At 39.0% G+C, this 13,037-nt stretch overlaps 1 protein-coding gene across 1 annotated transcript; it reads left to right on the top strand.

Annotated features, from left to right (window-relative positions):
- The first annotated feature begins 11,536 nt into the window (after positions 1 to 11,536).
- LOC131235210 (dirigent protein 22-like) lies at positions 11,537 to 12,409 on the top strand. Its single transcript, XM_058232356.1, has one exon. The coding sequence runs from the start codon at positions 11,618 to 11,620 to the stop codon at positions 12,191 to 12,193; it is 576 nt and encodes a 191-aa protein (XP_058088339.1). The 5' UTR covers positions 11,537 to 11,617; the 3' UTR covers positions 12,194 to 12,409.
- Positions 12,410 to 13,037: the final 628 nt, after the last annotated feature.

The following is a 13,037-nucleotide window of genomic DNA, read 5'->3' as shown; positions in this document are numbered from 1 at the left end:
CTGAGTGAAAATTTTTAAACCCTCTTGGTACCAGAGGACGCCCCAATGTCGAGACCGAGTGGATATATATGAGTGCATGAGGGCCGTATATTAGTAGGCCGTGTCTTCCACTGTGTCGTGGTCAGTTGGGAGGGGGTGTAGCCTTACCCGCCTGAGGGAGTACGTAATGCTAGACTGAGTTTGACCAGCTCATGAATGGGTCCGCTATCGACGTGCCAGGTAGATATTGGCTGACTACTAGTCAGGCGGATAGTGAGGTCTCTTCCACTTACGTAGTTGTGCTCTTAATGGGGTGGCAAGCTGGTGTAGAGTGTACTAGATCCTGATGATGATCCCAGATATGTACAGTACTGATTTGTGGAGCAGGAGTTGTATACTCATTCATTCATTATCCACTCGGGCTGGTGGTGCGCAACTATTTGTTATGTATACCTTCGCAATGGCCAGGATTTTAGTTGGGGAGCACGACTAACCTGAGATCAGGTGTTTACCACATTGAGTCTGACTATCCAAATTAGGTATGAGACTGGTTTGGATAGAAGTCCCTTGTGATGGACCCTATAGCCTGCGATACTATGTAATATCATCTTGACTTTACACTCCAGGATAGTCATTCCATTCGCACCGCATATTTTATTACATCCGAGGCATATGGCATTTTGGGTTACTGTGTTTCTGTAATTATAGTCTTGATACGGCTGACGATATTCGTGAACTCATCAGGAATTGTATATTGTATTGCATCCTCGACATCCGATATTTGGCTCTTTATGACTCCTCATTTGCATAGTTGATCTGTATAGCGTACTCTGATATTGTTTGACTCATGGACTTGTCAGTATTTTTACTTACTCTAATATCTTATGATTTATGATCTTGTCAGTATTTCTGACATTATATGATTATGACGTTGTATTTGTGTGCTTGACACTTACCTTGTGCATACACGTACACCACCCTCTAAGCTTTCTATAAGCTTATACAAGATAGATGCGTGCAGGTGATGTTAGGTTGCGACAGCGTGGAGCTTGGAGCACGTAACATTTTCTGGAGCTTTGATTTTTGACATATCTATTTCCCTTTCAGCATTGTATTCAAAGTTTATATTAGTGGATAAGTGATGATGATGTTGCTTTTGTGATTTGGGTAAACTTATAGTTATGCTTCTTACGAGATAAATGTACATTGAAAATTTCTCCTTATAGGATCCTATGATCGGAATCTGGTGTATGCGCACTAGGAGTCGAGAATATGATACTACAGAGGCTGTCGGCACTGGGTTCGACGATTGTGAATTTTGTAAGCCCGGTTTCCGAGTTTGGGGCATGACACCTACTGTATGAGTTTCTTCCTTACTTTTATTCTTGATAAGTCCAACAATTCCTTCTGTTCATTTAAAAAAAAGATTTCGACCCTACATGATTCATATATGACTAGGGGTCGACCGATATCGAGATGGCAAGCCTTAGAGATGCGTCTTGAAAGAGTTATTTGATATGCAGAAACCTACCATATGACGACATAGTGGATATGGGTGTTAATGCCAAAGATGGAATTGAACAATACTGCCCTAATCTTCTTACTCAACTAACCTCCAACTCATCGACCAGTTACGGAGTTGGTTAGCACATTTCAAACTCTCCATAGAGGATTTGATTCTATAACCATGCTTCCCCTCTTTACCAACTATCCTCAGCAAGTAGAGTCATTCACTCATGGTGGAAAAAATATTATCAGACTTTGATTAGTGGGTCCCATGAATTGATCATTAGCCAACTTTCTCCTTCATCCAAAGTGGAGAAACCTATGACCAAGAAGAAGAAGACGACTAAAGAAGGTACTAAAAAAATCAACAACACCTCAGTTAGTCGCGTTTCCTGTCCAGAGCACGACATGATTAAGGAATACGACTTTAGTTGCATCGACCATCCCATCCTAAGCACCAATAAAGACAATCAAACCTTCTTTCATGTTAATAAGAACAGTTGAGCCAACTCAACCTGAACTAAGGTGTCAGAAGACCACAATTGAAGGTCCAGTTAAAGTGGTTAGGGCAACGACTTCAATCCCCATACCTACAACTCTTCCAATCATTTTGAAGGTTTCTGGGCTTGGGCCTACATTTCTTATAACTTTAGTCGATCTGCTTCGAGTATTTTTTTGGGTCAAAGTTATCAGAGACTTTGAAAAATATTACAAAATCTAATTCTTGGAGGGTATTTCTCCTTCACAATATTTTTAGGAGATGAAAGATAAGTATAAAAGACATAAAGATGCTTAATCAAATAAGGCTTTTAATAAATGGTAAAGTGAAAGGGAAAGATTATGATCGCAATCTTCCTTTTGATCGATTTCTCACGCCATACTGTCTTAATTCTTCCCCTTTTCCTCATTCTAATCGAGCTCTAGCCTTGGTCGTCGATCGCACTAAATTTTACCAGTGGTCAACCAATTTACCATCATTGTTGTTCCGTTACATTTAAGTGAATGTTGTTCAATATTTTGTTCTTTTATTTTTTTAAAATTATTTTGCAATCTACATGTCTTACTTTCTCCCTTCTTTTTTTACAATAATCAAAGAGCTCTCAGCCTATGAAAACTTGGTCTTTAGGTTATCTTCTCAAGCTGAGACATCTATTCTAGACACTTCATTCTGATACTATTCAGTCTCTTGTAAGAAGACAACCAGTGGAATCCTTCAGTCTCATTTTACACTATAACTTCATCGCTTGCACCTAATTATGATCAGGGAGTTGTAGAATCGGTCGCCCCAATAACCTTATCTTCCATTCACTCTACTCCATCCATAAAACCGATTGATTAAGTAGACCTCACCCTAGTCGATGAGCACATGATGATTCCTTTGGACGAAACTGAAATATCAGAAGAGGAAACCTCTCGACCAACTGAAGTCTCTCCTGGTCGAGCTATAGAGATTCTTTTGGTCAGCGTCTTCGCATCTCTGGCTCCATCGACCGATATTTTTCCTACCTAATCTTCTTCTTTTGAGGAGCTACTTCTCGTGGAAGACATATTATCCTCTTTTGACTAGTCCTTCCCCCACAATATTCTAGTGGTTAAATCCCCTCCATCTTTATCAGAGATCCAACAACTTCAAGAGGAATTATGAGCTTTCATTCACTCTAGTGCCGTTAACATAATTTCATCAGGATCGATCGAGAGAATCAACCTTCTCATTTTCCAGTACTAAACTCTTACTTAATCTGATGAGTCTTTGTCGGACAAAATACCTGTACTCTATGAATTTCAGAGTTTGATTCATGAGCATCAAGATACAGTTGCTACAGTCGATAGACTTAAGTTTGAGCATTCATCCATTTCCCTTAGAATGATTGAGATCGCAACTACTAGCGAGTAAAATTTTTTATTGTATACAACAACCTAAGGGAGTCAGACGCAACTTTGATTGATCTAAAAGCTCAAATATCGATAATGGAATATAAATTGAAAGTGTTGAAAGAAGAAGAGAAATCCTAAACCGAGCACAGACATGGTCAAAAGCTGAAACCAATAAATTGGGTGCCTAAATGCAATAGCACACTCCACTGATTGATTAAAAAGTGCGCTCAGAGGCTAGAGACAGAGCTACTCTTCATCGATAGGAAGCAAAGTAGTTGAAGCTTCAAGAAGTGATTGCCGCTTTTTCGTCATTTGAATTTTATTTTCTTTGTACATGTTTGTTGTCGGTCTATAATTTCTCTTTATCTTTAATAAAATCAGCTAAAATGTTTTCTTTCCATCTATTATTGTATTGTCTCAAATACTTAGCTTTTTCTGTGCGCATGACATAATTGTATTAATGACATGGGTAATACATGAAGAGTTGTGCACCCTTCCGTTCCCTATTCCTAGGGAACATTTCATGCTATTAATGGGGCACTTCAACCGTCATGATTCCTCATCTTCGGCCGTGACTATCCATTCTGAGTGCCTATATAAAGGAGTCCTTAGTTCTTTCTTCGCTATGCACTCAAATTCCTTTATTTTCCCATCGTCAAAAGTTCTTTCTTTCTCTTATTAATGGTTGTTGTACATATGTATCCTATCAATCGGGCTTAGGCCTTTTTAAGGAAAATTCTTTCCTTGGACATCGATGCTTTTACTAACTTCACCCTTTAGTACGACATTTACCCTTTCTTTCGTGACCTTCGGATGACTACAAAGAATTCCTTTGAAGGAACTACTAGATGCATTAACCAAATTCTAGAGTATCGATGGCGCATACTTCGTTACCAAAAAAAGAATTGAAAACTCTTAATGCTCATGCAAATGAGTGTGCTATCATTTATAGGGAAACAAACATACTCTCCGATCAATACGATTGGTCCTGGTATAATCGCATGAACTGGACCCGACAATATCATTTTAACAAAGTGAAAATGAGAACTTTTTAGGTTCAACACTAAGAAGTTGATGATGACCTCCAGGAGACAAAACGCATCTACCCTAAAAGGTACTCGAATTACACCCACACTCTTCTAAACTTCATCAACTCTTAAATCGATCTTTATCAAGCCTGGTTGCAGGAGAGCAGGAAACGGAAGAGAGGTAGAACACAAAGCCCATAACATCGGCTACCGCATCAACAAGGTCCTGTGCTTCTTCGACTATGTTTTGGAAAGTGGAGAGTCCTAGAACGGTCAAAGGTAAACGGTTAAACTCATCAGAGAACGTACCACCAAGGATTTTTACGAGATGAAGGCTACTTATGCTTAAGTTACATTTCAACTGAGCCATCATTTTTCACTTTCTTATTTTTTAAAAAATAAAGATATATAATCAGCCACTCGACCGCATTTTATTACTTTTCTTGGCCTTATAATAGAATATATATATATATATATATATATATATATATATATATATATATATATATATATATATATATATATATATATACACTTCTATCTTTAGACCAATTGTGCAATATTTTGACTATTCTAACTATCGCTTGGCCTGATCTTTCCATATCTCACACAGACTGAGATGATATGCTTTTAAAAATCCATTGTTTATTAGAATTTTTGCTATTTTTCCATCAATATCACAAAGGATATAAGATCCTTTATGGATAACATTTATCACTGTGAATTTCTCCCAAAAAGAAGATGAAATATTTTTTTCAATATTGAGAGAGATTTAAGGAACCTTTAGTCATCAGCCCATACCATGGCTACGAGATTTGGTGAGTGATTAGCTTTTTCTATGATTGATTAAACTCAAACATGCACCAATTCGTAGAGATGATGTGTAACGACGAATTCATGGGCAAAGATCCTGAGGAGGCATGGGATTACTTTGAGATGTTGGCTAAAACTGCACAATCATGGGACACCACCAACAAATCAAGTAGTGTCAAGCATGCTCCCAAAGTGAAATGCGGAATATATATCCTTAAAGAGGAGGATGATGTTAATGTAAAGATCGTGGGTCTCACTCGAAAGGTTGAGGCCATGAAACTGAGGAAGGTAGAAGCGGTCCAAAAAACCATTAAAGCCATTGAAAATTCTTGTGGCATATGCGAAAGAAATACACACCTAACAAAAGATTGTCCAACAATCATGGCTTTTCAGGACATGTTGCATGCTCAAGTGAATGCCATGAATGTTTATCAACGCCCATTCATTGCACCTAATTCTAACATGTATAATCTAAGTTGGTGGAACTATCCCAACTTCAGTTGGAAAAATGGACCAACAACTAATGCTAGCACTCCTCCCCAAGGGCCTTCTCCCGCACCATAAAGTACACCACAAGTAGCCCCACCAAAGAGAACCCTTGAGGACATGTTGCAAGCATTTATGTTAGAGCAAATGCAATTTAATCAAACCACCATGCAAGCCATAAATGATCTGAAAACACTAATTTCTAGGATTGAATCACACTTGAGTGTTAGGGAGAAATGGTCTTTCCGGCCTAACCTTAGCCTAGCCCAAAAGGGCAATTTGAAGTAAGAGGTTCTAATCCTTCCAACTCGCATGATGAACAAGGTAAATCTATCACCACTCTTAGAAGAGGGAAATAGATAGATAAGAGCATCCTGGTGAAAGGCCAAAATGCCTAAAGACTCAGAAAAATGTAAGGATGATGATGGACTTAGTGTTGTTCCACATGACAAAGGATCAGATCATGAGTACCAACCTATGGCCAGATTTCCCCAATGCCTTCTTTCACCAAAGCGGCCAGTTGATAACCAGGACATCTCAGAGGTTTTCAAACAAGTAAAATTTAACATTCCCTTGTTAGATGCAATTAAACAAGTTCACTCCAATGCCAAATTCTTAAATGATTTAAGTACGATTAAGTGCAAACAGAACATGCATAAGAAAATCTTCTTGAATGAATAGGTGAGTGCTATCCTAAGTTAGAAAACTCTCCCTAAATATAAAGATCCGGGTAGCCCTATCGTCTGGTTTATCATTGGGAATTTTTGGATTAAACAAGCATTGTTAGATTTAAGGATGAGTGTGAACCTCATACCCTACCCGGTATATGAACAATTAAGCCTTGGTGAATTGAAACCTACTAAGACGACATTACAATTAGTCAATCACTTTATTCGAATACCGAGAGGGGTGGTAGAGGACATGATAGTCCAAGTTGACAAATTCTACTATACAGTAGATTTTATCGTTTTAGAGATGTAACTGGTCATGAACTCAAGAGCTCAAATTCCAGTTATTTTCGGAGGTCCATTCATGGCCACTGCAAACACATTTATTCATTGCCGGAATGGATTCATGAAGCTATCCTTTGGGAATATGACATTGTAGTTGAATGTATTTAATTTGTACAAACAACCGGGAGATGGTGATGAAATCCACGAGATAAACATGATTGACACACTAGTGCAAGATGAGTTCCTCTTGACTACAATATCCGACATGTTAAAAGTATGCTTGGCTCACTTCATAGATTCTAGTGATCATATGATTTTATATGTATTGCATGCCTGGTTAGATTTTGCACCGGTACTTGAAACTACCCGGTGGAAGATATGTTTTAAAAAATTGCCCCTTACAAACTCTAAGCCTTCACCGTCTAACATCGAGGCTCTGAAGCTTGACTTAAAACCATTGCCATCTGAGTTGGAGTATGTTTACTTAGGTCAAGACAATATATTTCCAGTGACCATTTCTTCATGTCTGGAAAAGGACCAAGAGTTTGAATTGATTAAAGTACTCAAAGAATACAAAGGAGCAATTTGATTGTGGATCTCAAGGGAATTGATCCGTCGATTTGTACTCAGAGCATACACCTTGAGGAGAATGCAAAATCTACCAGGTAACCACAATGCCATTTAAATCTAAACATGAAGGAAGTGGTTATAGTCAAGGTGTTGAAACTATTAGATGTGGGTATTATCTACCCCATATTCGATATTCAATGGGTGAGTCCGACTCAAGTGGTTCTTAAGAAATCCGAATTCACCGTTATCCCTAATGCAAATAATGAACTCATCCTAATCAGAGTAATGACTGGTTGGAGGATGTGCATTGATTATAGGAAGCTAAATATATAGTGACAAGGAAAGACCACTTCCCTCTACCATTCATTAATCAAATCTTAGAGAGGTTGGAGGGTCATTTCTACTATTGCTTCCTTGATGACTATTCTAGATACAACCAAATAGAGATCACCCTGAGGACTAAGAGAGAAGAACTTTTACATGCCCCTTTGGCACATTTTCTTACAAAAGGATGTCATTCAATATATATAATGCCCTCGCTACATTCCAAAGATGCATGCTCAACATATTCTTTGACATGGTGGGGCATTTTCTTGAAGTTTTTTATGGATCGTTTTTGTGCTTTTGGTTGTACATTTAATGAATGCTTATATCACTTAACATTGATTTTGACCCGATGTGAAGAAAAGAACCTTAGGGCCTGTTTGGAAGTGTGGATTTGGAACCCTTTGGATTTGAAATCCTCCTAGTGTGTTTGGCATCCTAGATTGTGAATCAACTTTAATCCAAAAGTAGCTATGCATGGTATATTTATAGGGGTTTGAATTTAATTACTAAATCAACTTTAATATTTCTAATTAGTGAGATATGTAATTTTTGACACAATGGTTGTAATAAGCCCGTTGAAATAAATGCTTTACCTGAAAATGATGAAATTCCAAGTCTCGGATGGGCCACAATAAGCACAAGATCATGTTTGAGTGACTAATCAATGTAAATCGTTGATTTACATGGACAATGTTTAGACGGTGCTGATTTACATGGACAATGTTTGGACGGTGTTGATCATCATTAGTGGGCCATGTGCCCAATAGAATGATAGTATAGTGACACACATGTTACACTTGTAGCTATTGAAATGATTTTGGGTGTAAGTCAAGCTCTCACCGTGGATTTCAAACCCAATGTTTGAGGGGATTTGAAACCCCTTGTATTTGAAACCCCTAGTTATTTTATGCTGCCAAACAACCAAGGGATTTGAAATCCCCTCAAATCCTCGTACAGAGCCAAATTATCCCTTATACTGAATTGGGGAAAGTGTCATTTTATGGTTCAAAAAGGAATTGTCCTTATACATATCATCTCCTCCAATAGAATTTAAGTAGACAAGGCCAAAATTAATCTAATTGCCAATTTACCACCACCAAAAAGCATACGCAGGGTGTGAACTATTCCAATTATCAGCTTTTAAATCTGAGTTAAGGTTTTTTTTCATTCTTTCTCTGCAATCTATCTACTCAACTCCTCACTGGTTCTTCCTCCAATCAATGGCAAGCCTTATTCACCAAGCCCATTCCATGTCTGGGGTCATTCAAAAGATGAGTCCTTTTTCCTTCTCGCGAACCATGGGAGCACATAACCCTCTGTTAATAAGGGTGGCAAAGCTCATTTTCCTTCTAGGGTTACTCGGCGAACTTTGTAGGTTCCCTGGTAATAGGGAGATCAGTGAGAACCCTTACCCATATCTTCTTTCTTCTTCTTCTTCTTCTTCTTCTTCTTCTTTTTTAAAAATAAAAATAAAAAAATTCGGAATTGTCCACTCATAGCACGATAGAATATTGTCTGGTTGTACCCCAACGGGTTGCTTAAATGGCTTGATATGAAAGACGACCAGTTCTTCATCTTGCTGTCATTGCCCACTCTTTCTTCCATATGCCCATTATCCCTATATGGACATAGGTGACTAAGATACTCAACCAATATCAAAGTATGTCTAGAATTAAGTGTTGCTTCTCCAGCTCCATCAAAGAATTTAGAGATCATATGCTTATAGGTCAGAAGGCTGCAGGGGAAGGAGGGGGACACTGGGCAGGATCTTTCAGCGGCGAATTCCCCCCATACCGATAGAGGTGCCTATCAGAAAAATACTCCCAGGACTTCGCGATCTAAGGTCTCGTTAGCTGAAGAAGACATTATGTAGAGCATTTTAAGTATGAGCCCAAAAATAGGCAGATCCAAGGCTCAAGTGGACCACACATTGGGGATTGGATGCCCGCCATTAAAGACTTCATTGGAGCCGCTGAATTTTTTATCAAGCTGATATTCGTGTTTTCCATTCATACAGGTCCATGTGACTTTATGAACAGGTTGGGTGAAAAAAAAAAAAACAACGTTACCATGGGCTGCAGCAATATTTCAACTGTGGGCATTATTATCAGCGCTTCCTGTGGTGTGGTCCACTTGAGTGTGGATCTGCCTACTTTTTTAGGTTCATGCCTGAAAATGATCCAGCAAAATGGATGGACCCCATCGATAAAACACACACATCTTGGTGTGCCCACAGAGCCCTGCCAGGACTGAGTCCGCCCTGTCAGAGGCAGTCCGCAATCAGCGGCCCTCCCAGCTACTGATGGACAATTCTGTATTTCAACGGTCAACATTCCATCGGCCAAGAAAGCACAACTAGGATGATGTAACTCCTATGACATTCTTCATATGGCCCATCCAAAGCAGAGGCCAACAGATTAACGGTTCCAATCACATACATATCCTCCACAGTTACATATTTTGATACATGAGTAGTTGATAAATAACATAGATATGCATTAGTATTGTTAGCACTAATGCTACCGTCATCATCTGATGGAGTTTGCTATTGGAGTTAGGGGTGTCAATGGGCCGGGCTTGGTCCTTAAAATTAGAATTTTGAACAAAACCAACCCGGCCCGAAAAGTACAAATTCTGGGCTGCGACCTACCCAGGCCCGGCCCGGTGACAGCCATAATTGGAGTTGCTTTAGCTGTTAAAATAATCAAGACTGGCGGTATTCCATTGAAAAGCTCTCAGCTTTACCCAACAGTCCAGCCGTCATTCTTGGCTTTTCTTTTCTTTTAATTAGTATTGAGAATGGATCACGGGCTCTTAGGGACTTCTAAATTATAGTGCTCTTAGTTATGTTATTGCACTTGGAGATTCCATTTGATTAATCTGGACCGTCCAATAAATTCATAATCTATTTCATGGGACACCATGCAAAAATCACATTCATCAATCCTTGATTGGTCTTACTAATTTTGTACCTGTCCATTTTCCGAGCCATGGATGGGATGGTTATGATAGCCTCGCAAAAGCAAAATTCTTCATAATCATAAGGGCCTGTCTCGGAGCTTGGATTTGTAACCCCTTGGATTCAGAAGCCCAGGAATAAAAACCTCCTGGATTTGCAATCCTTCCGGTGTGTTTGGCTCCTGAGTATGAATCAACTTTAATGTAAAAGTACCTATCCATGGTATATTTATAAGGATTTGAATTTAATTACTAAATCAGCTTTAATATCTCTAATTAGCGAGATATGTAATTTTTGATACAATGATTGTGATAAGCCTATTAAAATATATGCTTTGGCCGAAAATGATGAAATTCTAAGTCTCGGATGGCCCACAAGCACAAGATCATGTTTGAGTGACTAACCAACGGTTTTTAATCGTTGATTTACATCGACAATGTTTGGACGGTGTTGGATAATGTTTGGATGGTACTGATTTACATGGATAATGTTTGGACGGTGCTGATCATCATTAATGGACCATGTCCCAATAAAATGATAGTGTATAGTGACACACATGTTACACTTGCAACTATTGAAATGATTTTAGTTGTAATCCAATCGCTCACAGTGGATTGCAAACCCCTCGAAGAGGGGATTGGAAACCCTTGGAATTGAAACCCCCAAATCTGAAACCCCCTCCAATCCCCTCCAATCCATGGTGCCAAACTGCCCTTAAGAAATCCACGAGAGCCCCTCACATATAGATGGATTAAATTGTTAATTAGACCTATTTTTGTATAAATGATCTGGGCTGTCAGTATTGAAGGCCATTGATCAAATGGTTAATGTGTCTTTCAAATTAATCTGATCTTTCATGGTAGCTCATGTTGTGAGTTGCACCTAATGAACATTTTGAATCGATGTATTAGATTGTTCAAGTGTCCCAATGCAACTAGTTGTACTATAACTGTTAGTTCAAAGAGCACTAGAGCATCTCTCATTATTATATTTATACCGACCACTACGTTTCTTTCGCTGTACCACCATTTCTTTATAAAAAGATACAATTCACCTAAATCTCCTCAAGTCTCCTTCCTAGTTTTTGTGTCTCTGTTAGACTTCCTTCTTTTACTGTTAACATGGCAGGCCTTCTTTCCAAATTCCGTTCTGCAATTACCATCTTCTTCTTTCTTTTCGTGGTCGCCGTTTCTGGAAAGCCCCACCGATCATCTCAGATCTTGCGACCAGCTGTTGGGTTTGGAAAAGAGAAGATGAGCCACCTTCACTTCTACTTCCACGACATCGTTAGCGGTCCTAATCCAACTGCCGTGCAAGTGGCTGCTGCCGCATCTACAATGAAATCACCTACGTTCTTTGGTGCTGTGGTGATGATAGACGACCCCTTGACAGAAGGTCCAGACCCGAAGTCAAAGCTGGTAGGAAGAGCTCAGGGTTTGTATGCTTTGGCGTCGCAGCAGGAGGCCGGCCTGTTAATGGTCATGAATTTCGCATTTATGGGTGGGAAGTTTAATGGGAGTACACTCAGTATACTCGGGAGGAACACGGTCTTCTCAAAGGTGAGGGAAATGCCAGTGGTGGGAGGGAGTGGGCTTTTTCGCTTTGCTCGTGGATATGCTCAGGCCCACACCCATACCTTGAATCTTACAACTGGTGATGCGATCGTAGAGTACAACGTTTATGTCATCCACTACTAATTGCCACTTTTTCTTCTTTTCTTCTTTTTTTTTTTCTTTTTTTTTTTTAATAATTTTTTAGGAAATGATATTTATACCCCATAGTTTTGGTAAAGGCACCCTCATCTTTTATTTTCATGGACCGCAAGGAAAGGGCGTTTGTAATAAAAGCAGGGGTTGCTTTTTGTTTATGTTTGTGTTTTTTTCTCCAATCCTAATATGAGTCGTTGAGCTAAATGATTTCTGTTTTGGTTATTAGTTTAATGGATCGTGGACTCCTTTTATATTTTTAAAAGATAAGAGAACTTTACTAATTTTAAAGACCAAGAAGCATAGAAAATCCACACCTTAAGCCAGAGAAGAAAAGGAAAAAAATGAAAAGAAATCCACCGCCAGAACAAAAATAAAGGAAGAGCTCGCCACATAAACTGGAGTAAAGGCGGGAGGCACAAGCAGAAGGAAGAGACAGGGGAGCTCCCAAAGCTTGGCATGAAAGCTAAGTGACAACCATCATATGAGCTCCACATAAAAGACCACATGAGATGTCCGGCTAGATATAATGCCAGTCATCTTGACTATAATACACCGGAGCCGTCTTGGGATGATGTGAGTCCTTTGATTTTAGAGATTAATCACTGTATGGTATGATATGTAATTGGAGAAATTTTGAAGCATCCCTGTGCTATCCTTAGCTGCTGGATGCCATTGATGTTCCAGGATTCATCGATCGACCATACACGTCCTATTCATCATACCTATCCCAACTGTTCAAATCATAGACTTTATTATTGATTAGGTATGACTCTAAATCAATATAAGAACCATGAAGTGGAAACATGTGCAGTATGGAATATGTCTTTATTCT

This window comes from Magnolia sinica, chromosome 19 (genome assembly GCF_029962835.1).
Source record: "Magnolia sinica isolate HGM2019 chromosome 19, MsV1, whole genome shotgun sequence".
Lineage (NCBI taxonomy): Eukaryota > Viridiplantae > Streptophyta > Magnoliopsida > Magnoliales > Magnoliaceae > Magnolia > Magnolia sinica.
Note: the sequence above shows the minus strand (reverse complement) of the source record. Positions and strands in the feature narration are given on the sequence as shown.

What these genes read in the sequence shown, in the direction of transcription:
- LOC131235210 (XM_058232356.1), top strand. Translation starts at nt 11,618, where the DNA reads ATGGCAGGCCTTCTTTCCAAATTCCGTTCTGCAATTACCATCTTCTTC.